At 57.6% G+C, this 21,249-nt stretch overlaps 3 protein-coding genes across 7 annotated transcripts; all 3 read left to right on the forward strand.

Annotated features, from left to right (window-relative positions):
* Positions 1–216: 216 nt before the first annotated feature.
* DPH2 (diphthamide biosynthesis 2) lies at positions 217–6,022 on the forward strand. Of its 3 annotated transcripts, XM_059689864.1 has the most exons (6): positions 372–707; positions 927–1,039; positions 1,272–1,495; positions 1,697–2,380; positions 2,465–2,641; positions 2,720–6,018. In XM_059689864.1, exons 1-6 carry the CDS (start codon positions 561–563, stop codon positions 2,842–2,844), a joined length of 1,470 nt encoding a protein of 489 aa, XP_059545847.1. In that variant the 5' UTR covers positions 372–560; the 3' UTR covers positions 2,845–6,018. The 3 variants fall into 3 exon arrangements, with proteins under 3 accessions (XP_059545846.1, XP_059545847.1, XP_059545848.1); XM_059689863.1 differs by having other exon boundaries at positions 217–707; positions 2,465–6,020; XM_059689865.1 differs by lacking the exons at positions 372–707; positions 1,272–1,495 and having other exon boundaries at positions 961–1,039; positions 2,720–6,022.
* A 1,110-nt stretch (positions 6,023–7,132) lies between these two features.
* ATP6V0B (ATPase H+ transporting V0 subunit b) lies at positions 7,133–10,396 on the forward strand. The gene is made up of 8 exons (XM_059689870.1): positions 7,133–7,322; positions 8,058–8,106; positions 8,332–8,415; positions 8,546–8,623; positions 8,833–8,902; positions 9,014–9,065; positions 9,221–9,411; positions 10,101–10,396. Exons 1-8 carry the CDS (start codon positions 7,256–7,258, stop codon positions 10,125–10,127), a joined length of 618 nt encoding a protein of 205 aa, XP_059545853.1. The 5' UTR covers positions 7,133–7,255; the 3' UTR covers positions 10,128–10,396.
* An 860-nt stretch (positions 10,397–11,256) lies between these two features.
* On the forward strand, positions 11,257–20,922 carry B4GALT2 (beta-1,4-galactosyltransferase 2). Of its 3 annotated transcripts, none has more exons than XM_059689869.1 (7): positions 11,257–11,552; positions 13,101–13,456; positions 13,671–13,906; positions 16,789–16,979; positions 17,166–17,288; positions 17,412–17,516; positions 20,048–20,922. In XM_059689869.1, exons 2-7 carry the CDS (start codon positions 13,153–13,155, stop codon positions 20,196–20,198), a joined length of 1,110 nt encoding a protein of 369 aa, XP_059545852.1. In that variant the 5' UTR covers positions 11,257–11,552; positions 13,101–13,152; the 3' UTR covers positions 20,199–20,922. The 3 variants fall into 3 exon arrangements, with proteins under 3 accessions (XP_059545852.1, XP_059545851.1, XP_059545850.1); XM_059689868.1 differs by lacking the exon at positions 11,257–11,552 and adding an exon at positions 11,866–12,053; XM_059689867.1 differs by lacking the exon at positions 11,257–11,552 and adding an exon at positions 11,926–12,063.
* Positions 20,923–21,249: the final 327 nt, after the last annotated feature.

Genomic DNA, 21,249 nt, shown 5'->3' on the forward strand with positions numbered 1-21,249 from the left:
GCAAAGGACTACTTGTAAGGTTTTATGTCTAAATTGTTTAGACTCCCAACAATCCTATTAGGAGTACTATTGCCACAAGCCCCGCTCTGCAGATTAGGAGACAGCCTTGGAGAAGTTGGAGTTGCTCAAACTGGAGTAATTATTTTCAGGGAATGGGTGTTTCTGAGAGTGGGCAGTGGGCTGAACCAGAAAACTCCCTGCGTCTGGCGAGGAGGGCTAGAGGAACTACAATACCCACAAGGCTCCGCATCTCCCCCGCAAGTACTTCCGGTTGGCCTTGTGCTGTGAGGCCGATGGGCGGTTTGGTAGGCGACGATTGGAGAGCCGGAGCCGTGCTGGTTTGAGATTGGTAAATTGCTATCAGCCCCCCCTCGAGACCCGGAAGTAATCTCCGGTTGGGTCATGTGTAGCGAGGAATGGGAGTTTTGGACACGCGACTAGCTGTTCCACTGCTGGCGGCCTGAGTCCCAAGCTCCCCGCGCTCATCAAAGGACTGTGACCCATTGAGGACGCGGAGGCCGAGCGATCCCCGCTGCTTCCCGCCACCTAAGCTGTACCTCATGGAGTCTACATTCAGCAGCTCTGCCGAGGCGGCGCTGCAGCGGGAGGCGGGGGCCGCCGGGCTGCTCACGCCTCTCGCGGACCTGGACCGAGTGTACGAGCTGCAGCGAGTCGTCGGGTTTGTCCGTGACCTGGCGTGCCAGCGGGTGAGGGCAGGTTGGGGAGGATGGCTCACCTCTCGGATGGGTCGCCTACAGGATGGGGTCTCGGGGTGATTTTGTGCGGATGGAGGGGGAGGGGGGGTGCTTCTCTGGGACGAGAGGCTTTGAAGGTTGCGTGGGTGGGGACCCCCGGAAGGTTTTCCTTGAAGAGACGACCCTCGGTGGAGGAGAGCCCGTTTCTGACTCCACGATTTATGCTTACAGGTGGCCTTGCAGTTCCCCGACCAACTGCTGGGAGATGCTGGGGTTGTGGCTGCACGACTGGAGGAGACCACGGGGTCGAAAATGTTCATTCTGGGGGACACAGCCTATGGCAGGTGTGACGTCGAGCTTCAGGGCGGAGGCCTAGGGACCCAGGGTTTGTGGTGTGTTCCCGCCAGGACAGTGCCTGCCCCTAAGGGCTCTGTTGCTCTTTGGTGATGCTTGATGACTGCCCTCCTCGCAGTGACGGCGTCTTTCCATCACATCGTTTTCTTCACCGACACGTTTCCCACTGATGACAGGAACTCTCCGGTGAAACCTTTCTCACCCCTGGTATCTCCCCTGCAGCTGCTGTGTGGATGTGCTGGCTGCGGAGCAAGCGGGAGCTCAGGCCCTTGTGCATTTCGGCCCTGCCTGCTTAAGCCCTCCAGCCCGCCCGCTGCCGGTGGCCTTCGTCTTCGGTCAGCGTCCTGTGGCCTTGGAGCTCTGCGCCCAAGCCTTCGAGGCCCAGAACCCGGACCCCACCGCCCCTGTGGCGCTGCTGAGCGAGCCGGCCTGCGCCCACGCCCTGGGTGAGGGGTTTTGCCTGGGCATGCAGGGAGGGGGGGGGGTCCGCTATTTTGTTCCTCATTTTCCCGTTTCAGTACATCCCAGAGAGTTCTCACTATGGGCTTGACCCCAGCCTTGGCCGTTGGGTCACACGCAGTCTCCTGGGGAATAGGGGAGCTCTTGTTTTGCCAGGCCCCAACCCTGACACCACTTCCTTCTTCCAGAGGCCTTGGCCACTCTCCTTCGCCCACGGTATGTGGACCTGCTTGTCGCCAGCCCAGCTCTTCCCCTGCCAGCGGGCTCCCTCAATACAGAGCCTGAACCCCTGCAGCGTTTTGGGCGTCGCTTCCCGCTGGCCCCAGGAAGGTGTCTGGAAGAGTATGATGCTTTCTATGTGGGAGGCTCTGGGGCCAGCTCTGACCCTGACCTCGATCCTGACCTGAGCCGGCTGCTCTTGGGCTGGGCACCAGAGCGGTCCTTCTCCTCCTGCTGCCCAGACACAGGGGGGACCTGTGATGAAGGTGCCCGGGCTGGGCGGCTAAGGGCACGTAGACGATATCTGGTAGAGAGGGCCAGAGACGCTCGCGTGGTGGGGCTGCTGGTGGGCACGCTGGGCGTGGCCCGATACCGGGAGGCACTGGCACACTTGCGGAACCTGACTCGGGCTGCCGGCAAGCATAGCTATGTGCTAGCTCTGGGGCGGCCCACACCTCCCAAGCTTGCCAACTTCCCTGAGGTGGATGTCTTTGTGCTGTTGGCCTGTCCTCTTGGTGCCTTAGCTCCCCAGCCTTCTGGTGGCTTCTTCCGGCCTGTATTGTCACCATGTGAGCTGGAGGCTGCCTGCAACCCTGCCTGGCCATCTCCAGGCCTGGCTCCCCACCTCACACACTACGCAGACTTGTTGCCTGGTGAGTGGTGGGGCACTGCCTGAGCTGGAAACAGGTGGGGCCTGGAAGCAGGGGGCCAGTATGGATCATCTTTTTCCCTCCTAGGCTCTCCCTTCCACGTGCCCCTCCCGCCACCTGAATCGGAACTGTGGGACATCCCAGATGTGTCACTCATTACTGGGGAGCTTCGACCCCCGCCTGCCTGGGAGCCATCAAATGATCCTGGATGCTCAGCCCTGACCCCACGGCCTCAGCTGGAGCTGGTTGAGAGTAGCCCCGCAGGTAAGCGTGCCAAGTCTCCACTCCCATCGGAATTCTCCCGGATTCCGGCCACTCAGCTTCAGTCCCCTCTCTTTGCAGCCTCGTTCCTTAGTTCTCGGAGCTGGCAAGGGCTGCAGCCTCAGCTGGGTCAGACACCAGTGACAGGAGTCGTAAGCGGAAGACGAGGAATTGCCATCGCCTATGAGGATGAGGGAAGCAGCTGATACCCTGTGGGGCCAGAGACACAGATGAACTTAAGGATCGCTGCTGACTCTTCCGGTCCCAGGTGCTGCAGGCTTCAGTGCAGATTTGGCCAAGCCCAGGAACCACACCATGCACAACCAGTTCCGAAAATGGCACAGAAAAGGCATCAGGAAGGAAATAGATCCAAAGTTCCTGAGAAACATAGGCTTTGCCAAAAAGCACAACAAGAAGAGGCACGTCAACAACACTCATGCCATGAGCACACGTGCCAAGGCCTTCATAAAGCCCAAGGAAGCCAAGCTGAGATCCCAAAGGGTCAGCTGCAAGCTCAGTCAACTTGTCTACATCATTCACCCCAAACTTGGGAAATGTGCTTGTGTCCCCATCACCAAGGGTCTCAGGTACTCCTGGCCAAAGGCCAAGGCAAGGCTTAAACCAAGTCTCAGGCTGCAGCTGCAGCTGCCACTCAGGCTTAGGCTCCCAAAGGTGCCCAGACCCCCATAAAGGCTCCACAGGAGAGGAGGCCTCTGTCTGCTGATGTGAGGACAGAGGACTGGTGTGACCCCTGGACGACTATCTGCATGGAACTAGTGTCCTCCTGTGCTATCTGTACAAATAAACCTGAGGCAAGATCTGTCAAAAAAAAAAAAATCACTGCTAAGACCTTTTAGTGCTCCCTGTACCAACCTCACCCCTCTGCCAGGATCCTTGAAGGAGCCTGGATGGAAGGAGAGCAGGCAGCCCCTCACTAAGCATAGGATCCAGCTTTGTCTTGTACTGACACTGGCACACGGCTTAGCACATACTGGCTTAGCAACATGTTTGATGTTTGACTGATGGGGACTGATTTGGGGCATTCCTGGAGCCTTCTAGGCCCGTCTGTTCTAGGAGCAGCCCAGGACCTCTGGCCAATCCCAGTTCCTGGTGTGCAATTAAGGGTCTGTCCTTTTCAAAGGCAGGTTATAGATGGTCTAGACCAGGGTTTCTCAGCCTCCGCACAACTGATGTTTTGGGCCAGATAATTTTTTAAAATATATTTTTATTGATTTTTTATAGAGAGGAAGGGAGAGGGATAGAAAGTTAGAAACATCGATGAGAGAGAAACATCGATCAGCTGCCTCCTGCACACCCCCACTGGGGATGTGCCCACAACCAAGGTACATGCCCTTGACCGGAATTGAACCTGGGACCCCTCAGTCCGCAGACCGACGCTCCATCCACTGAGCCAAACCGGTTAGGGCAGTGATGGCCAACCTTTTGAGCTCGGCGTGTCAGCATTTTGAAAAACCCTAACTTAACTCTGGTGCCGTGTCACATATAGAAATTTTTTGATATTTACAACCATAGTAAAACAAAGATTTATATTGTTGATATTTATTTTATATATTTAAATGCCATTTAACAAAGAAAAATCAACCAAAAAAATGAGTTCGCGTGTCACCTCTGACACACGTGTCATAGGTTCGCCATCACTGGGTTAGGGCAAGGCCAGATAATTTTTATTGTGAGGGGCTATTCTGTGCTTTGTAGCATGTTCAGCATCATCCCTGATTTCTGCTCACTAGATGCCAGGAGCATACACTTCCTGATTGTGATAATCAAAACTATCTCCAGACACTGGCAAGTGTCCCCTCTGGAAGCAATTTGCCCCCAGTCAACTGGTCTATACTTGTACTGTCCAGTAGACCAGCTAGTTAAATTTTGAACAATGTAAGATTAAAAACTCAGTTTCCTGGTCACACTGACCACATTTCACTGCTCAGGTAGCCATGTAAGAGGACAGCGCAGCTATAGGACATTCCCATCTTCACGGAAAGTTCTGGTGGACAGTGCTGGTCTGTACTGACGCTGATTTGTTTCTCAGAGAGATTACAGAAACTTGAATAAATCAGATACTTTTTCTTCTGTTTCTTTTTACTCGTCAAACACTGCAGGTCCTGTGGGTAGAGATCTGAATTGTCTTTGAATTTCTGTCCTCACTGTGTAAAATTGAAGAGGGGTTAAATATACAGTCACCACACACTGAAACGGTACTCTGTGAGAAGGGAAGCCCACAGGGGCAGCTGGAGCCCAGAAGAGGCTTCTCAGAAGGGGTGATAAGCTGAATCACCTGGAGGGAAAAAAGCATCAGGAGAGAAGACGTGAAAAGGACACTTGGATAAAGGACACGCCATTCTTAAACCAGCATGGTGGGTGCTTTAGGCAGAGTGGAGTTGCTGGACCCTAAAGGTTGAGAGGGGTGAAGTGAAATAACTCACTTCTTCATTTCACACATTTTCTGAGACTCTTGGCATATTGGCAATGTCCAGGGTGTTGAACATGTAACTTTCAGTATGTTAAAATCCATATCACTGTAGAGCAGCAGTTCTCAACCTGTGGGTCGTGACCCCTTTGGGGGTCGAACAACCCTTTCACAGGGATCACCTAAGACCATCGGAAAACACATATATAATTACATATTGTTTTTGTGATTAACCACTATGCTTTAATTATGTTCAATTTGTAACAATGAAATTGGGGGTCACCACAACATGAGGAACTGTATTAAAGGGTTGTGGCATTAGGAAGGTTGAGAACCACTGCTGTAGAGCAAACCAATATGTCAAAATCAAAAGGGATCAACCAGTTGACAAGATAGAATATATTGCAAATGTAGTGTAAGCACCTTTAAAATGTATGTATTGCCCTAGCCGATTTGGCTCAGTGGATAGAGCATCAGCCTGAGGACAGAAGGGTCCCAGGTTTGATTCCAGCCAAGGGCACGTGCTGGAGGTTGTGGGCTCAATCCCCAGTAAGGGGTGTGCAGGAGGAATGGATCAATGATCCTCTCTCATCATTAATATTTCTCTCCCTCTCCCTTCCTCTCTAAAATCAATAAAAAAATATTTTTAAATAAGTAAAATGTATGTATAAAATAAACATTTGAGTGCAAAAAATAACATGTACAAAATAGGAACAAAGTAAGATTTAGAAAATGGTAAATGTGTAAATATATAACTTCAACACTTATAAAATGAATAAATTTTTAAAAATATTTTGTTATTGCATTTATTTTTTATTTTTTTATTTTTATTGATTTCAGAGAGGAAGGGAGAGGGATAGAGAGAAACATCAATGATGAGAGAGAATCATTGATCAGCTGCCTCTTGCACGCCCCCTATTGGGGACCAAGCCTGCAATCTGGGCATGTGCCCTTGACCAGAATTGAGCCCAGAACCCCTTAGTCCCCAGGCTGATTGATGCTCTATTCACTGAGACAAACCAGCTACGGCGACTAGATATTCTTTTATTTTGTAAATTTAATAATTTTTAAACTCCAATACCCAAAACATTTCAGCATGTAATCAATAAAACAATTTTTTCAATTACAGTTTACATATTTTGTGTTAAGTTCCATGTGTACAGCATAGTAGTTAAGACAATCATATACTTTACAAAGTGTTCCCCCAATAATTCAAGTACCCATACATAGTTGCTACAATATTATTGACTATATTCCCTATATGCTATACTTTACACCCCCTTGACTATTTTGTAACTACCAATTACAAATATGTATTGAGCCCACTGTGTGCCAGGCACTGGAAATACAACCCACTGTGTGCCAGGCACTGGAAATACAACAGTGAGATCAAAACAGGATGGTCAGAGCAGGCCTTATGAAGGTGAAAGAAGACTGAAAGGAAGTTACGGAGTGAGCTACACGGATAAAAATTAGGAGAAGCAGAGAGAACAAGTGCAAGGTCAATGCGGTGAGGGTATGGCTGGTATGTTTAAGGGGTAGCAAGGATGCCCGTGCAGCCAGGGGAGTTGGTGGGGGCGTAATAGAGATGAAGTTCGGAACCACATTGGTGGAGGCCTCGTAAGCCATTGAAAGGACTATGGCTTTTAGAGTGGAATTGAGCCACTAGGGCATTTTAAAGAGAGTGACATGATCTTGCCGAAGTTTCTTAGGATCCCAGAGCAGGCGACCACCTTGCCTCAGGGTTGCGGAAGGCTCCGGGAAGAACGATTTCTGAGCTCGGTAGCTGCTAGCCAGGCTCAGGGTGAGCCCTAGGCAGCGGGCGTCAGGCAGAGGGAAGAGCTTGAGGAATGGAGCACAGCACCCTAGCGGGACAGGGGTCCGCACTGGGTCGGAGGCCACGCTAGGGAGGCCCGCGGGCAGGTTCGAGCGCAAGGCTGGGCTGGACCGAGCAGGGCGGAGGGCGCCCGAGCCGCCTCTGCAGCGCGAAACTACACCAACCACAATGCTCAGCGCCGCGGTTCCGGCGTGGCGAGCACCAGACCGCCCGGGTCAGGTGGTGCCGGCGCGTCACGTGGGCGAGTCAGGTGACGGTGCGGGCGGCGGACTGGCTGCGGGGCGGACGGTGGACGCAGGGACGCGGCTTCAGCTCTGTCTCCACCGACCCGTGCCCCGCCGTCACCGCCGCCATGACGGGGCTAGCGCTCCTCTATGCCGGGGTCTTCGTGGCCTTCTGGGCCTGCATGATCGGCGTGGGTGAGGCCGGGCCCTGGCGGGCGGGGCCCGCACCCGGGCCGGGCGGGCCGGTCTGGAGCCCGGCGGGGGTCGTGGGGTCCTGGGACCGCCGGGCTGCAGCGCGGGCTCTGTCCCCCGGGCTCCGGGAGTTGCCGCGCGCTCGTGGGGGCCTCTGACCCCGACCGAGGAGACCCGATCTCCCGCTGCTGGAGGAGGGGCGCGGGCGGGGGTAGGTGGGGGCCGCCGAAGCAGCCCTGGTCGCGTTCGGTCGTCCCGCCCCCCTGTCCCGCCCGGCTCGCGGCTGTTGACCCCCTCTTGCTCCGGACCGGCCTGCTTGGGTCCTGAGCAGGCGGCTCCAGTTCCTCCTTCTCGGGTCGTTTCGCCACCCCAACCCCCACTCCCAGCTTGTTGGGGCAACAGCGGCGCGGACCGGGCTGGCGGGATCCGGTGGAGCTGGGCCAGAGCCCTTGCTCCCTCCCGTCTTCCAGGGAATCCAGGCCTGCGAGCTGCTGCCCCGAAGGGTCTGGGTCTGGGAGGTGGTGTCACCGAGCGCGGTGTTACTGAGGGAGTGGCAGGAAATGGAGGCCTGAGCAGAGGCATCTTTGCAGACAGCTGTGCTTTTGCGCGGGGCCCGCTTGACTTAGGTGTAGGCAGTCCTTTGACGGGGCCCATCAGCTGGGCAGGAACTTCATATCTAAGTTGGGGAGCTTCTCTCTAGAGAGCAGCCCCTAACCCCTTTCTTTCTCACTGCTGCAGGGATCTGCTACACCATTTTTGACTTGGGCTTCCGCTTTGATGTGGCATGGTAAGGGCGGGCAGGGAGAGGATTCCCCAGGGGCTGCTGCTTGCAGCCTTCCTTCTCGAACTTGAGCCCCCTCCACCCCGCCCCCAGCTGCCTGGGGTGTGGACCTTTGGGAGATGAGGAGTCTTTTGGCAACCAGCACTGGTGGGGCTGGAGGTGTGGGGGAGTGAATTTGGTGCTCACTTCTCCACCAAGACTGAATTGCTTTCCTCCCTGTCTCCACCCCAGGTTCTTGACAGAGACTTCCCCCTTCATGTGGTCAAACCTGGGCATTGGCTTAGCGATCTCCCTGTCTGTGGTTGGGGCAGCGTGGTGAGTGTCGGGGTGGTGTGATTCGGGGGTGGGGATTGAGTCATAGCAGGTGGTGGTGCTGGGTCCTTAGTCACCCCGGGGGCACTGACAAGCTTGGCCTCTGCTCATTGGTTTCTTCTCCTTCCACCAGGGGCATCTATATTACTGGCTCCTCCATCATTGGGGGAGGGGTGAAGGCCCCTCGGATCAAGACCAAGAACCTGGTCAGGTAAGTTAGGGCCCTTGGAAGGCTGTCAGAACCAGCTGCATCCGGAGCTGCCCATTTGTTTGACTTGACATTCTGCTCCCGAGCAGCCTCCTGATAAGGTGGGATGCTAGTGGGGGAAAGGTGACGGGGGACTCTGTGAGGAGGAAGGTTGATTGCTTTCTAATCTCTTTCTCCTCTCAACACCCTTTGCCCACCACTGCTACCTCCAGCATCATCTTCTGTGAGGCTGTGGCTATCTACGGCATCATCATGGCAATTGTCCTTAGCAACATGGCTGAGGTATGGAGTACCAGGGGGGTTGGGCATCCATTCCAGTGTGTTCTGCACATGGCTTGGGGAGTACAGAGGAGCATAGAGGTTGGTTTCTGATGACTTCTCTGCCTCCCTCAGCCTTTCAGTGCCACTGACCCCAAAGCCATTGGCCACCGAAACTATCATGCAGGTAGGTGTGTGTGTGAAGGCAGACCGCTAGGGCATCTGCTTCCCCCTTCCCACCCCAAGTTTAGACACCTCCTTTTGATATTTGGTCACCTACTTGGGCCTGCTTTGCACAGTGGGGCTGTGATTGGCCTCACTGCTCCCTTTCCATTCCCCCAGGCTACTCCATGTTCGGAGCCGGCCTCACCGTGGGCCTGTCTAACCTCTTCTGTGGCGTCTGCGTGGGCATCGTGGGCAGTGGGGCCGCCCTGGCTGATGCCCAGAACCCCAGCCTCTTTGTGAAGATTCTTATCGTGGAGATCTTCGGCAGCGCCATCGGCCTCTTTGGGGTCATCGTCGCAATCCTACAGGTGCTGAATGCTGGGGAGCCTCTGTCCTTGTCCCTAACCCAGACGTGCCCTCCTTCCAGAGGAGCTACAGTGCTCCCGCCTCCACCCGTGGAACCCCTGAATAGCTTCTACCACCTCATTCCCATCTTCTGGTTTTCCCCTTTTGAAGCTTTCGGCTTAATTTTGTTTCTAATCAGGAAACACTGACAACGGTCCTATTTTTTTTCCCCCTTGTTGTTTTGTGTCTGTGTTTCATTTAGTATCTCTCTTTTTGTTTGTCTCCATGGTTGGGATCTTGTCTGTGTCCAAATAAGTCTGTCTTGGCGTGTTTGACTGTGTTTACCAGGGCCTGTGTGTATCTGTGTTGTCAGTTGAATAGCATGTCTAAATCGTGTCTCATCTGTCTGACATTGCCTGAGTTTGTGGCTAACGATCCGCTTGAGGATCTGAGGGTGACGGGGCGCCTGACTGGGTTGACTCTTGGTGACTGGCATTGTCTATATGCCACTTCTCTCCACCTTTCTGTCCCACAGCCTGACTGTCCCTGTTCATCTGTGTTTGTCTGTCATAGCATCTCCATTCTGTTCCAGTCGTCCCTCTGTTGTCATCTGCCCATCTCACCATGAGTTTGTTAGGTCTGATCTTCTGTCAGTTGTCACTCTTACCTATTCCTCTTTCTCTACCTGATTTCTCCTGTTCTTGTTTTGCAGACCTCCAGAGTGAAGATGGGCGACTAGACGGTCTGTGTGGGGCCGCGCCCCACTCTTATTTATTTGTGGTTTTCCTGGGGCAGCTGGAGCTGTGCCCCTTTCACAGGGCTCGGTGTTCTGGGCCCTCCCTGCACTCACTTCTTGCTGCCTGTCGACTTGGAGGCACTGGCTGGCTGGATCCTCAGTGTGGGGAGTGGGCTGCTGATGACTGTGCAGCTCTGCACCTGCGTCCCACCTCCACCCCCAACCTGTCTTCCCAGTGTTTGTGAAATAAATGTGGCATTTTGTCTGGGTCAGTGCTGCTGTGGTTGCCCTTCTTACCACCTTTCCCAGGAGGGTAAACAGGCCTGTAGGCCTCAACCTCCTGCCACTCACATACACACTGTCTCTGCTCTGGGCAAAGCTGGCGCCTGGGTGGGATGGGAAGGGTGCTGGGCTGCGGACTCTGTGCCCCTGAAAATCTGTACTGAAGGGCATGAAGGCCCAGGGAGGTATGGGCCCAGGTGTTCGTGGGGGGGCAGGACGGGGAGTGTCCGCCTAGTCCTATGCCCTTGGGACTCTGCAAAATCCAAACTGGCCATGCCTACTTACCTGGCTCTGCCCTCAGGCGTCCAGCACTTCCTATCCTGGTGGGGCTTGGAGCTCATTGCCTCTGCCTATCCCAGCACCATCCCCTGCCAGTGACTAATTTGATCCCTTGTCCTGGGGCATTGTCCAATCTAACCCGACCTCCTGTGACCCTAGAAGCCCCAGCCACCGCCGGGCCCAAGCCACAAACTTTTGTCCATGCCTTTAAGGGTCCTGCTCAGCCAGCGCCCCCTCCGCTGGCCCTGGCCGACCTTGAGTAACGCTCCCATCAATGAGTTGCCGAATCCCTAACCTCCCCGCCCTAGTCAGCCCCTTCGGCCGAATTCGCGCTCCAACCCAGACCCCGCTCCCCCGATGGGTTTGACCCATCCACACCCTCTCCAGGCCGGACCTTGAATCCAAGCCCTTGAGAGAGCCTGACCGATTCCCCGCGCCCCGCCCGGGTCCTGTGCCACCTCCGTCCCCTCGCTCCGCCGCGCTGGGCCGCCGGCAGGGGCGGGCGTCGGGGGCGCGCGGCGGGTGCGGGTGCGGGCGCGCTGGAGGCGGGGGCCGCGGGGGCGCGCGCGCGGATGCGCCGGCCGGGCCTGCCCCTCCGAGGCGCCGTAGCGCGGGAGGGAGGTGGCGGCACTGTGGTCCATCGGCCCGGGGTCCGTGGGTCTGCCCGCCGCCCGGCCCCGCCCTGCGTCCCGGGGTGGCTCCGCACCATGGCCCAAGGCGGCGGCGGGAGGCGGCCCGGGGGCCGCGGGGGCCGCTGACCCGGCGGCGGGAGGCGGCGGGGCCCGGCCATGGGGGACGGAGCCGTCTGCAGCCGCCGGAGCCGGGAAGCCAGCCCCAGCCGGAGCAGCGCCCCCTGCTGAGCGCCGGGTGAGAGGGAGGCGCGCGCGGCCCCCAGCTCCGGGCCCCCAGATTCCAGCCCCGGCCCCGCGATCCCCGCGATCCCCGCCCAGGACCCGCTGAGAGGCGCCAGCTGCCACAGCCCGGCCCGGCGTTGCCTCTCCCCACCCCCACCCCATCCCTGGGCTCCGCTGGGCTCCGCTGCCCGCCCCCGACCGGCCTCCTTTATTGTCCCTGCTCACCCGGCCTCGTGGCGCGGGGAGGCGCTCCACTCACGTTTCCCCTTGGCCTCGGCCCCCGCCTCCATCCACTCCCCCAATCCACGCCTCCCCACCCCCAGGCTCCACACCCTCCGGGTCTCCGCTGCCTCCCCAGTCCGGGGGTGCCACGTGTTCAGGCGGCTCAGCCCTCCAGCCCTGCCCAAACGCACCTCGCTGCCGGTGGCCAGCCTGACCCAGAACTCCTGCCCCAGGACGGGTGGGAATGTTCGCACGTGGGGCCGCGTGTTGTGAGGCGCCCGGGAGCTTGTAGGTGCGGCTGTGTAAGTGCAGGACCCGCGGCTTTGTTTGTGAGTGTGTAACTTGTGTGTGACTGTCACCTGGGTGTGTCTGTCTGTAGTTGTGTGTGTGTCTCAGTGCAGGTGAGTCTAGCTGGGACCGAGGGTGCCTGTAGGGTTGTGTGATGCCCCCTGCAACCTGAAGCGCCGCTAGAAGTGGCCTCAGAAGTGTGGCCGCGCTGTTGGGACCGCAGCTGGAGCTGTGCCCAGCAGGACCCTCTCCTGCCTGCTGAGTGCTGCACCTCTGTTCCCAGGGCTCCAGCATCCCTGTTCTGGGAGTCAGGACCAGCAGTGCTAGGCGGGCCCCTGAGAGTTCAGCCCAACCCTTGAGGTCTTATAGGGAGTGCCTGTGCCACACCCTGTATTTTGACCTCTTGTTCCAGAAGGAAGGGATCCCACAGACATCCTGTATTTGGGCCATCGGGATGCTGAGGGCCACTGCCCAGCCTGGTTCCAGCTGGCCTGGCCTGCTTGCCCCTGGAACCTGTGTGACCAAACCACTGCCCACTGTGCTCCTGGGAGGACTAATTGAAGCTGTGGCACAGAGCACTCCTGCATGGCAGGTGCTCAGGAAATGGGCCCCTTCCCCAGACCCGCAGTCCTGGGATGGGCATACTGCCCTGGGGGGTGTCTGTTCTCTGGGGCACAGGTACACATGTGGTCTCTAGGTACACAGGTTCCCATGTTTAGGTATGAACCAGTGTGGTCAGAGGCTACGGGTCCATGTTCCTGGGAATACGTGTGTGTGTGTGTGTGTGTGTGTGTGTGTGTGTGTGTACAAGGAATGGAAGCTTACGTGGGTAAGTACTCAGGTGCATGAAGATGTGTGAGTATTGAGTTGCTAGGGACTGTGTCTGTGTGTCTATTTGCAGGTAGAATGTGAGTCCGTGAGTGTCACAGGCCTGAGCAGGTAAATGTGAGGATGCGGGTCCATGAGTAGGAGCAGTGGGCAGGAGGTGGGTGGGTAGCCTGGCCCATCAGCCCTAACCGGCTGGGTCGGTTTCTTTCCTACCTTTGCTCAGGCCGGCAGCCGGATGCCCGGGCCCATTGGGCGGGCCGGAGGCCGCCTGCGGGATGAGCAGGCTGCTGGGGGGGACGCTGGAGCGCGTCTGCAAGGCGGTGCTCCTTCTCTGCCTGCTGCACTTTCTCGTGGCCGTCATCCTCTACTTCGACGTCTATGCCCAGCACCTGGCCTTCTTCAGCCGCTTCAGTGCCCGAGGCCCTGCCCGTGTCCTTCACCCAGCTGCCAGCAGCAGCTCCAACTGCTCCCGGCCCAACGCCACGGCCCCCAGCTCCGGACTCCCTGAGGCCCCCAGTGTCCGGCCTGGCTCCTCGGCTCCCCTCCTGCCGCCCTGTCCTGACTCGCCACCTGGCCTTGGTGAGCCTGCAGGGTAGGGCCTGCCCATAGGGGTGGGCAGAGGACCTAGCCATCCCGTGGGGAGTGGCGTCTTGACCGATGGGGTGCCGAGGGTCCGGGTCTGTTGTGAGAGGGCTACTCCTCGGGCCCCCTCGCCCACCCCCAGGCCGAGGGAGAGGGCTGGTGTCCCTGGATTCGGATGAAGTCCTGATTCCTGCCACCGTCCTGCCTGCAGTGGGCCGACTGCTGATTGAGTTCACCTCGCCCATGCCCCTGGAGCGGGTGCAGAGGGAGAACCCGGGTGTGCTCCTGGGTGGCCGCTATACACCGCCCGACTGCGCCCCAGCCCAGACAGTGGCAGTCATCATCCCCTTTCGACACCGGGAGCACCACCTACGCTACTGGCTCCACTATCTGCACCCCATCCTGAGGCGGCAGCGGCTGCGCTATGGCATCTATGTCATCAACCAGGTGTGCTGTCTGTGACCCCCAGGCTGGGTACTAACCACCAGGGGGCCCACGGGCGCTTGTGAGCGTGGAGCCCGTGTGCCTGTTGGTACATGTGTGGGTTTGGGGGCATTCGTGGTGCTCGTCTGCCATGGTTGTGGGGATATGTGAATTACCTGTGGGGGTACATGGATGTCGGTGTGCATATTCGTGAAGGGGATACGTGCGTGTGAATGTTGGCATGCACACTGGCGGATGTGTGCCTGGCCTTAATGGGCATGAGCCCCATTGTCTGCCTTTGGTGGGTCCCATCTCGGGGTGGTGGAGACCTAGGGGATGCCGGCTATGAGGTGTTGAGGGCCGAGGAGAGGAAGAGTTAGTCCTCAAGAAGGGATGAAGTCTGCCTTAGTGCCAAGTGCTGGCCCAGCTGAAGCCCAGAGACTCGGCTCACTTTCTGAACCGTGCCATGGGCCAGCCAGGGCTGGCCACTGGAGCCCACAGAGGGCCTGGCTTCGGCCCTCCTCCCCACAGAAAACTCCCAGACTTGGGCTTGGATCCCTGGAGACTCCAGGACGATGGTGTGAGTCTGGAGTTGGAGCAGGGAGCTGTGGGAGCACCAAGGGGCCTGGTCCAGCCCTAGGCTTAGGAAGCAATGGTTGAGGTGGGTCTTGAGGGATGAACAGGCATCAGCTGGCAGACGACTGGCGGAGGCAGGCATGCCAGGCAGAGGGACTAGAGGCCTCAGCGAGAGAGCCGGTCTCGTGTGTTCAGGAATTGTTGCCTGAGGTGTGGGGCCCACAGTGAAGGGTGGGTAACAGAGATGAGGCTGGAAGAGCTGATGGAGGCCAAATCCATAAGGGTCTTAGGAGTTCTGTTAAGCACTTGACATCCAGCCTGAAGGTGGTGGGCACCATTATAAAGTTTTAAGGGGGGAGCGAAGTGTGTGTTTCTTTATAGAAAGATCACTGATTACACGTGGAGAATGGCCTGGGAGAGGAGCCTCGAGGCAGAGTGGCCAGTGGGAAGAGGCTATGACGTGGAGGAAAGAAATGGTGGGCATGGTGTGAGTCAGGCAGTGGCTGTGGGGGGGAAGGGAGAGATGTGACACCGGTGGAGGAAAGGGAGACGCCAGGACAGCTGGAGTGCTCTGTCTTGGTGTTCGCTGCGCCTGTGAGCAAGATGGAAACGCAGGAGCCGGGACAGGTCTGGGGGAGAGCATGACTCTGAGTTCTTTTCTGCGTGTGCTGAGTGTGAGTGCCTGGGGGAGTGTGAGAGCAGTGGTTAGCAGGCAGTTGGTCACATGAGTCCACCTTGGAGTGAGGTCTGCGGTGGAGAGAGGGCCCTGGGAGCCACGAGTATGTAGATGGTCCCTAAAACCAACAGTGTCCAACCCGCAGGGAGCATGGGGCCTGGGAGGAGAGGCCCGCGTGGAAGAAACGGGTGGAGGAAGAGAGATGGCCGCAGAGGCTGCCAAGGTTGGCAAGAAAGGTTTGAGGAGACCCAGGAGGGTGCGGTGCTCTGGGAGCCCAGGAATAAGCGTCAAGAAGGAAGCGCGGCGAGTGCGTGAGCGCTGCCGTGGGAGGAAGGACGGATGTGGACCAAGACGCGTCCAGTGGATTTAGCAACAGGGTGGGCCCAGCGAGAGCCATTTCAGGGGCATGGTGGGGGCGGAAGCAGATTGCAGTGGGTTGAAGAATCAGATTTGACAACATGGAAACAGGCGATTGGAGACAACTCCTTAAAAGAAACAAACCTCTGCCAACAAGGGACGGCAAAAAGGTAGGGCAGTGGTTAGAGGGAGGTTTTCTCTTCCCGAGGGGAGAGAATTGGGCGTGCGTGTGAGCCCTGTGGGAGCTACCCGAGCTCCTGGCTGGTGAGAGAGGTGGGAAAGGAGTCCCGATGAGCCCGGAGGTGACGGACAGCTGCTCCAAGGACTGGAGGGAGAGAGGGTGCAGGGGGAGAAGGGAGGAAAGCAAGGGCCCTGGGCAGTTCAGGGCCCCGGGATAGCAGCTCCCACCCTGTTAGGCCCCAGCTGGCTGGTGGTGAGGAAGGGCCACTCTTGCTTCTCTCCTTCCAGAAGGGCCCCTGGAGGACCCCCCACCGGAGCCTCTCCGGCTCCAGCCTGGAGATCGTCGGCTGGGGCCCAGGCTCACTGGACCATGACTGCCTGAGCTTGTCATTTTGTGGGGAGACGAGTGACCTCGCCCGTCCTGTCCTGGTGTCAGAGGCTCCCCAGGGAACTGGGTGTAGGTCCAGATGAGCCAGAGGGGACAGGTGGCTGAGGCTCCGTAGCTCAGTCCCATGGTTTCTGGGCACTCGGGCCCCTGGTTGTCCATCTCACTTGGTGACTGTGCTCAGTAGGGATGCGGTGTGCTCAGGGCGGCTCATCTCCAGGATCTCCAGTGGCACAAACAAGACGCCTGGCACAAAGACCAGGCCGCAGGGCATGTCTGAGTGAGGGAAGATTGAAGTAAGAGCTCTAAATCACAGTTTAAGTGGACGCCGGCATACGTGAAGCACGCGGGAGGGGATGAATAATGACACTGCGGCGGGGAGGTTCAGGGAGGCCTTCCAGACGCGAGTGCAAGCAGCGGAGAGCCTCCGGGCAGGGGCACTGTCACACCAAGGCCAAGGCGAGGAAGAGCCGGGCCACTGAGGGATGCAGTGGAGCTGGGCCTTGGTGTCTGAGGGCAGTGGCCAGAGAGGAGACTAGAGCCAAGTCATGAAAGGCCTTGGAAGGCCGGGCCCAGGGTAAGGAGCTGGACTCGATCCTGGGAGTCTGCAGGAGCCACGAAGGGGGTGGGGGGTCGGTAGCAGGCCCCTGGGGACCACTCTGGACAGTGGTAAATGGCAGGTGCTTGCCAGTCACAGGACCAGAGCTGACCTGGCCCCTCCCCCACCCCCAGCATGGCGAGGACACCTTCAACCGGGCCAAGCTGCTCAACGTGGGCTTCCTAGAGGCGCTGAAGGAGGACGCCTCCTACGACTGCTTCATCTTCAGTGACGTGGACCTGGTCCCCATGGATGACCGCAACCTGTACCGCTGCGGCGACCAGCCCCGCCACTTCGCCATCGCCATGGACAAGTTCGGCTTCCGGTGAGAGCTCCCTTTGCAGCTGAACCCAGAACTCACCATCCCCACCTCCCCACCTCCCCTAACATGTCCAGGCCCTCACTCCCAGCCCCAGTGCTCCCCTAGCTCCTGGCCCGGGGCACACTCTTCCCCACCCCATCTCCATCCTCCCCTCAGGCCCACACTGACGCCCGCCCTCCTGCACACTAGGCTGCCCTACGCTGGCTACTTTGGAGGCGTGTCGGGCCTGAGCAAAGCCCAGTTCCTGAGAATCAATGGCTTCCCCAATGAGTACTGGGGCTGGGGTGGTGAGGATGACGACATCTTCAACAGGTGAGTGACAGGTGGAGAGTAGAGTGGGGGGGGGGGGAGGGGGGCATGAGAGGGTGTGGCAGACCGGGCGGGGCTGCTTGCCCTTCCTGGTGCCTGCTCCAGTCCATCTGTCCCCATCCCCAGGATCTCCCTGACTGGGATGAAGATCTCACGCCCAGACGTGCGCATAGGCCGCTACCGCATGATCAAGCACGACCGGGACAAGCATAACGAGCCCAATCCTCAGAGGTGACCCCCAGCACCCCGACCCCAAGGACCCCTAACCCCTTACTCCCTGGGGTGACCCCCTGTGCAGCGGATCCCCAGAGATGATCCCAAGGTCCCCGACCCTCGACATGAATCTCAGCGCCTCTGGTCCCTGTTCCCTACCCGCCAGCTCAGCCTCACCCAGGCAGCTCTCACTCCTGGCTTGATTCCTAGCAGTGACTAAAACGTAAAGGCAGGGCTAAGATTGTCATTGAGTAGATTGCATTCCCGTCGGTGTCCCCACAGATCTCACTTGTGCCAGAGCAGATAGGATGAGAGAGAGACAGCACTGGGCTCAGCTCTTGGGCCTGGAGCTCAACAAAGGCCTGAGCCCTGGGCGTGTGGGCCGGGGATTGGAAAGACAGTACTGACCCTCTGAGATTGGAGTGGGCAGCTCTGTCTCCGAGGGTGTAGCAACATTTGGTGTCTGGTGCTGGCTGGGAGAAGTGCCTGAGAGCATGTGAAATGTAGGCAAGGGCTTCCTGACACTGTTCCGGGACTGTCTGGTGCCAAACCTGCTGGGGAGAAGGGTCCAGAGCTGGATGTCCCATACGAAGTTCATTCTAGGGAGGGAGATAGGCAGTTATGGCACAGGGTGGTCAGGGCAAGGTGCTGTCCTGGCAGAGGGATGGTGGGAAGCCTCCTGGAGAATGTGTAGTAAACTGGAGTTTGACAGCTATTCATTCAGCAAATATTTGTCACCCATCTACCTTGGGCACAGTGCCGTATTCTCCAGGTTCTAGAGGAGGCCAGTTTGGATAAAAGGAAATAGTATGTGTCGGAGTCTGGGATGTGAACATGCATGGTATATGCTGAGAGTCCGAAACTCAGGGGCATTAAAATTTCTGAGGGCGGAGACTAACAGTAGAGAAGATCATTGATGGGTGTTGGGGGTCTCAAATCCCAGGTTGTCAGTTTCACTTTTGTCCCAGGGGCATTGGGGAGTCATGGAAGGGGTCGCCCTTGAGGAAGGTGAAGGGCTGCCGAGCTGCTGGGTGGAGCCGGAGGGAAGCCGACCAGGCCTGACGGAATCCGTGGGGCCCCAGGGGCATGCTGGGAGCGAGGCCGCTCTGCTCCAGCTGGAACAGTAGGGTGGTTCCGCTCCGAGCCCAGGGTGTAAGAGTGGGGAGTGCCGCACTGACGTAGGGTTGATGTTTGGCAGAAGCATGAAGCACCGAGTGCCCAGGGAGCTGATGAAAAGCAGTTTAGGTAAAAATCATGGTGGGCAGGGAAGGGACAAAAGACAGGGAGGAGAGGGCTTCAGGGCGTCTGAGAGTGAGAGCTCAGAGAGGGGTCTGAGCTGAGCTCAGAAGGACTGGGAGGACCAAAGCAGTTGGGATGAGGATGGGAGTGCAGCTCTTCCAGAAGCACAGTGCCGGGAGCCTTGGTCCTGGTTCAGGAATAGCCATCATCAATTAGTGATGTCTGCCGTGGGTGGGTGAGTGACAAGATAGCAAGATGTTCTGGCTAAAGGTACCCTGTGGGTGGTGGTTTCATCTACCTAGCCGCTTTTGCCTCGAATCCCGGAGTTCTCCCGGATTTGTCTTCCACTCACCCTACATGTCCGAACCATCAGCAAGTCATATCAGTGCCACCCCCAAACATATCTGAGCCCATCAGTATTTCCCTTTACTACATCTCCTTTTGCCTGGACCACTGCAGTGACTTCTCACTGGTTTCCCTGCTTCCCCTTTCCCTTCTGTAGTTCATGTTCCCTGACCCTTCCTTCCCCAAACTGGGCTAAAGATCCCTCCATGTCTTCTTGCTCAAGGAATAAAGAACCTGCTTCCTCTGACTTACAGAGCCCTGCCCATACATGATGTAACCTCCAAGCTAAGTCTTACTGCTTCTTCCCTTGGCCCATTAAGGGTCTAGCCACACAGCTGTGCAAATTCTCATTCCCACTTTAGGGTCAGCAGGTGCTGTTACCTCTGCCTAGAATGCTCTCCCTCCTGCTGTCAGCTTGATGTCACATACTCACCCCTTCCAAGTCAGTCTTCTTGGTCTCCCTCTTCTCTGTTCTTTCCACTAATGCTGTGTTCCTTGTCTGTTACCTGTCTCCCCTAGTGGCAGAGACTTGCCGTGAGAGGAAGGACCTTGCTGGCCCGTTTATGGCTGTGTCCCTGGTGCTTTGGGTAGAGCCTGGCACATGGGGACTGCTCAATAAATGGTGAAGGAGTGGCTAAAGGATGAGGAACAGAGGGTGGCCGAGATGATGGTTTGGGGAGCGGAGAGGACACATTGCATTTGAGGTGTCTGTGGGATGCCCTATGTCTGGGTCTAAAGAAGGAAGGTCTGAGATAAGAGGTTTGTGGGGATGTCACAGTTCTGGACTTTGGGGGTGAGATCCGTTTGGAGGGCAATTGTAAGAGCAAAAGAGCTCCAGGCAGGTGGAGGGGTGGCAAGGAGAACCGGGTCACCCCTGGAAGAAGCCGGGATGGCTTGACCCTTGGCCCCAGAGATGTTGGGTTTGGTGGTTAGCCCTGACCTGGACTCACTTCCATCCTGTCTAGGTTTACCAAGATTCAAAACACGAAGCTGACCATGAAGCGCGACGGCATCGGGTCAGTGCGGTATCAGGTCTTGGAGGTGTCTAGGCAGCCGCTCTTCACCAACATCACAGTGGACATTGGACGACCCCCATCATGGCCCCCCCGGGGCTGACACTAGAGGACAAAGGCTCCTGTGCCAAGGATTGCTGGCCAGAGGACTGACCTTCAGCCTGGCTGGCGGCTGCTCTGAGGGGGATCTCCCAGGACTGAAACTGTGGGCTCTGTTTTTCTGAGGGTCTTCAATAGGCCCTCCCAGCTGCACCGGAAATTTCAGAACCTACTTTGGAGGGGCATCCATCCTGAACAGGCCCCTCGAGTTGGGGGGCCTCTGGGGCCATTCCTCCTTACTCCTCCCTCCCCAGCCCAGCCCCCCTTACTGTCAGGATTGGGCCAGCCCCTGCACTGCCTCATGGAGTGGCCTGGGCTAGGTCACTCCACCTCTCTGTGCCTCAGTTTCCCCTCCCTTGAGTCCCCTAGGGCCTGGAAGAATGGGAGGTAGGACTCGGGGGCAGTGCCACTTCCAGGGGGACTTCTCAGACCTGGGGATCCCCCTTGCTCCCAGGGGAGGGGAAACCTTTTTCATTCAACATTGTAGGGGGCAAACTGGTGGCCCCCTGCTGAGGAGCAGCACCAGGAGGGGACCAGAGGGGGTGCTGTGTTACTGCCTGGGATCTTGGGCTTGGGCCTTGCATGGGTGGCAGGTAGGGCTTGGATCAGTCAGTCTGGTTCCCAGCTCCCTGTCTCAGAGCAAAGGCAGTAAGTAGCCCCAGGGCTAGCTTGTGTTTGTACATTGCACAGAAACTTGTGTGGGTGCTTTAGTAAAAAACGTGAATGGAGCAGCCCCTTTGCCTGGTTGGGGATGGGGATCTGGGTCCCTGAATCCAGACCCTGGGTGTGTTGTGGGAGGGCGCCTGGCCCGGCCCCTGGCCCCTGCGAGCCGGGGTCTCTAAGGGGAAAGGTTTACTCTGCATGGCCTCTGAGCCAGAAGAGGCAACGAAGTAAGCAGCCAAGCAGCCGCGCGGGCTCAGATTACTCGGCTCTTCCACCTGTCCCGCCCGAAGTGGCCAGGGATGAGACCCAGGTACTTGGGGTCAGGACCCTTCGGATCATTGGGTGGTTCAGACCCCCAAACCACCCATCAGTTGCCGCCGGACGCCCGGCGA

The sequence above is a fragment of the Myotis daubentonii genome, chromosome 3, assembly GCF_963259705.1.
Source record: "Myotis daubentonii chromosome 3, mMyoDau2.1, whole genome shotgun sequence".
NCBI lineage: Eukaryota > Metazoa > Chordata > Mammalia > Chiroptera > Vespertilionidae > Myotis > Myotis daubentonii.

Coding starts and splice junctions, on each gene's coding strand:
- DPH2 (XM_059689863.1), top strand. CDS start 561: ATGGAGTCTACATTCAGCAGCTCTGCCGAGGCGGCGCTGCAGCGGGAG. Junction 1,496..1,696: donor GGCCTGCGCCCACGCCCTGG/GTGAGGGGTTTT, acceptor TCCTTCTTCCAG/AGGCCTTGGCCACTCTCCTT. Junction 2,381..2,464: donor CTACGCAGACTTGTTGCCTG/GTGAGTGGTGGG, acceptor TTTCCCTCCTAG/GCTCTCCCTTCCACGTGCCC.
- ATP6V0B (XM_059689870.1), top strand. CDS start 7,256: ATGACGGGGCTAGCGCTCCTCTATGCCGGGGTCTTCGTGGCCTTCTGG. Junction 7,323..8,057: donor GGCCTGCATGATCGGCGTGG/GTGAGGCCGGGC, acceptor TCACTGCTGCAG/GGATCTGCTACACCATTTTT. Junction 8,903..9,013: donor TCCTTAGCAACATGGCTGAG/GTATGGAGTACC, acceptor TGCCTCCCTCAG/CCTTTCAGTGCCACTGACCC.
- B4GALT2 (XM_059689869.1), top strand. CDS start 13,153: ATGAGCAGGCTGCTGGGGGGGACGCTGGAGCGCGTCTGCAAGGCGGTG. Junction 13,457..13,670: donor TGACTCGCCACCTGGCCTTG/GTGAGCCTGCAG, acceptor TCCTGCCTGCAG/TGGGCCGACTGCTGATTGAG. Junction 16,980..17,165: donor ATGGACAAGTTCGGCTTCCG/GTGAGAGCTCCC, acceptor CCTGCACACTAG/GCTGCCCTACGCTGGCTACT.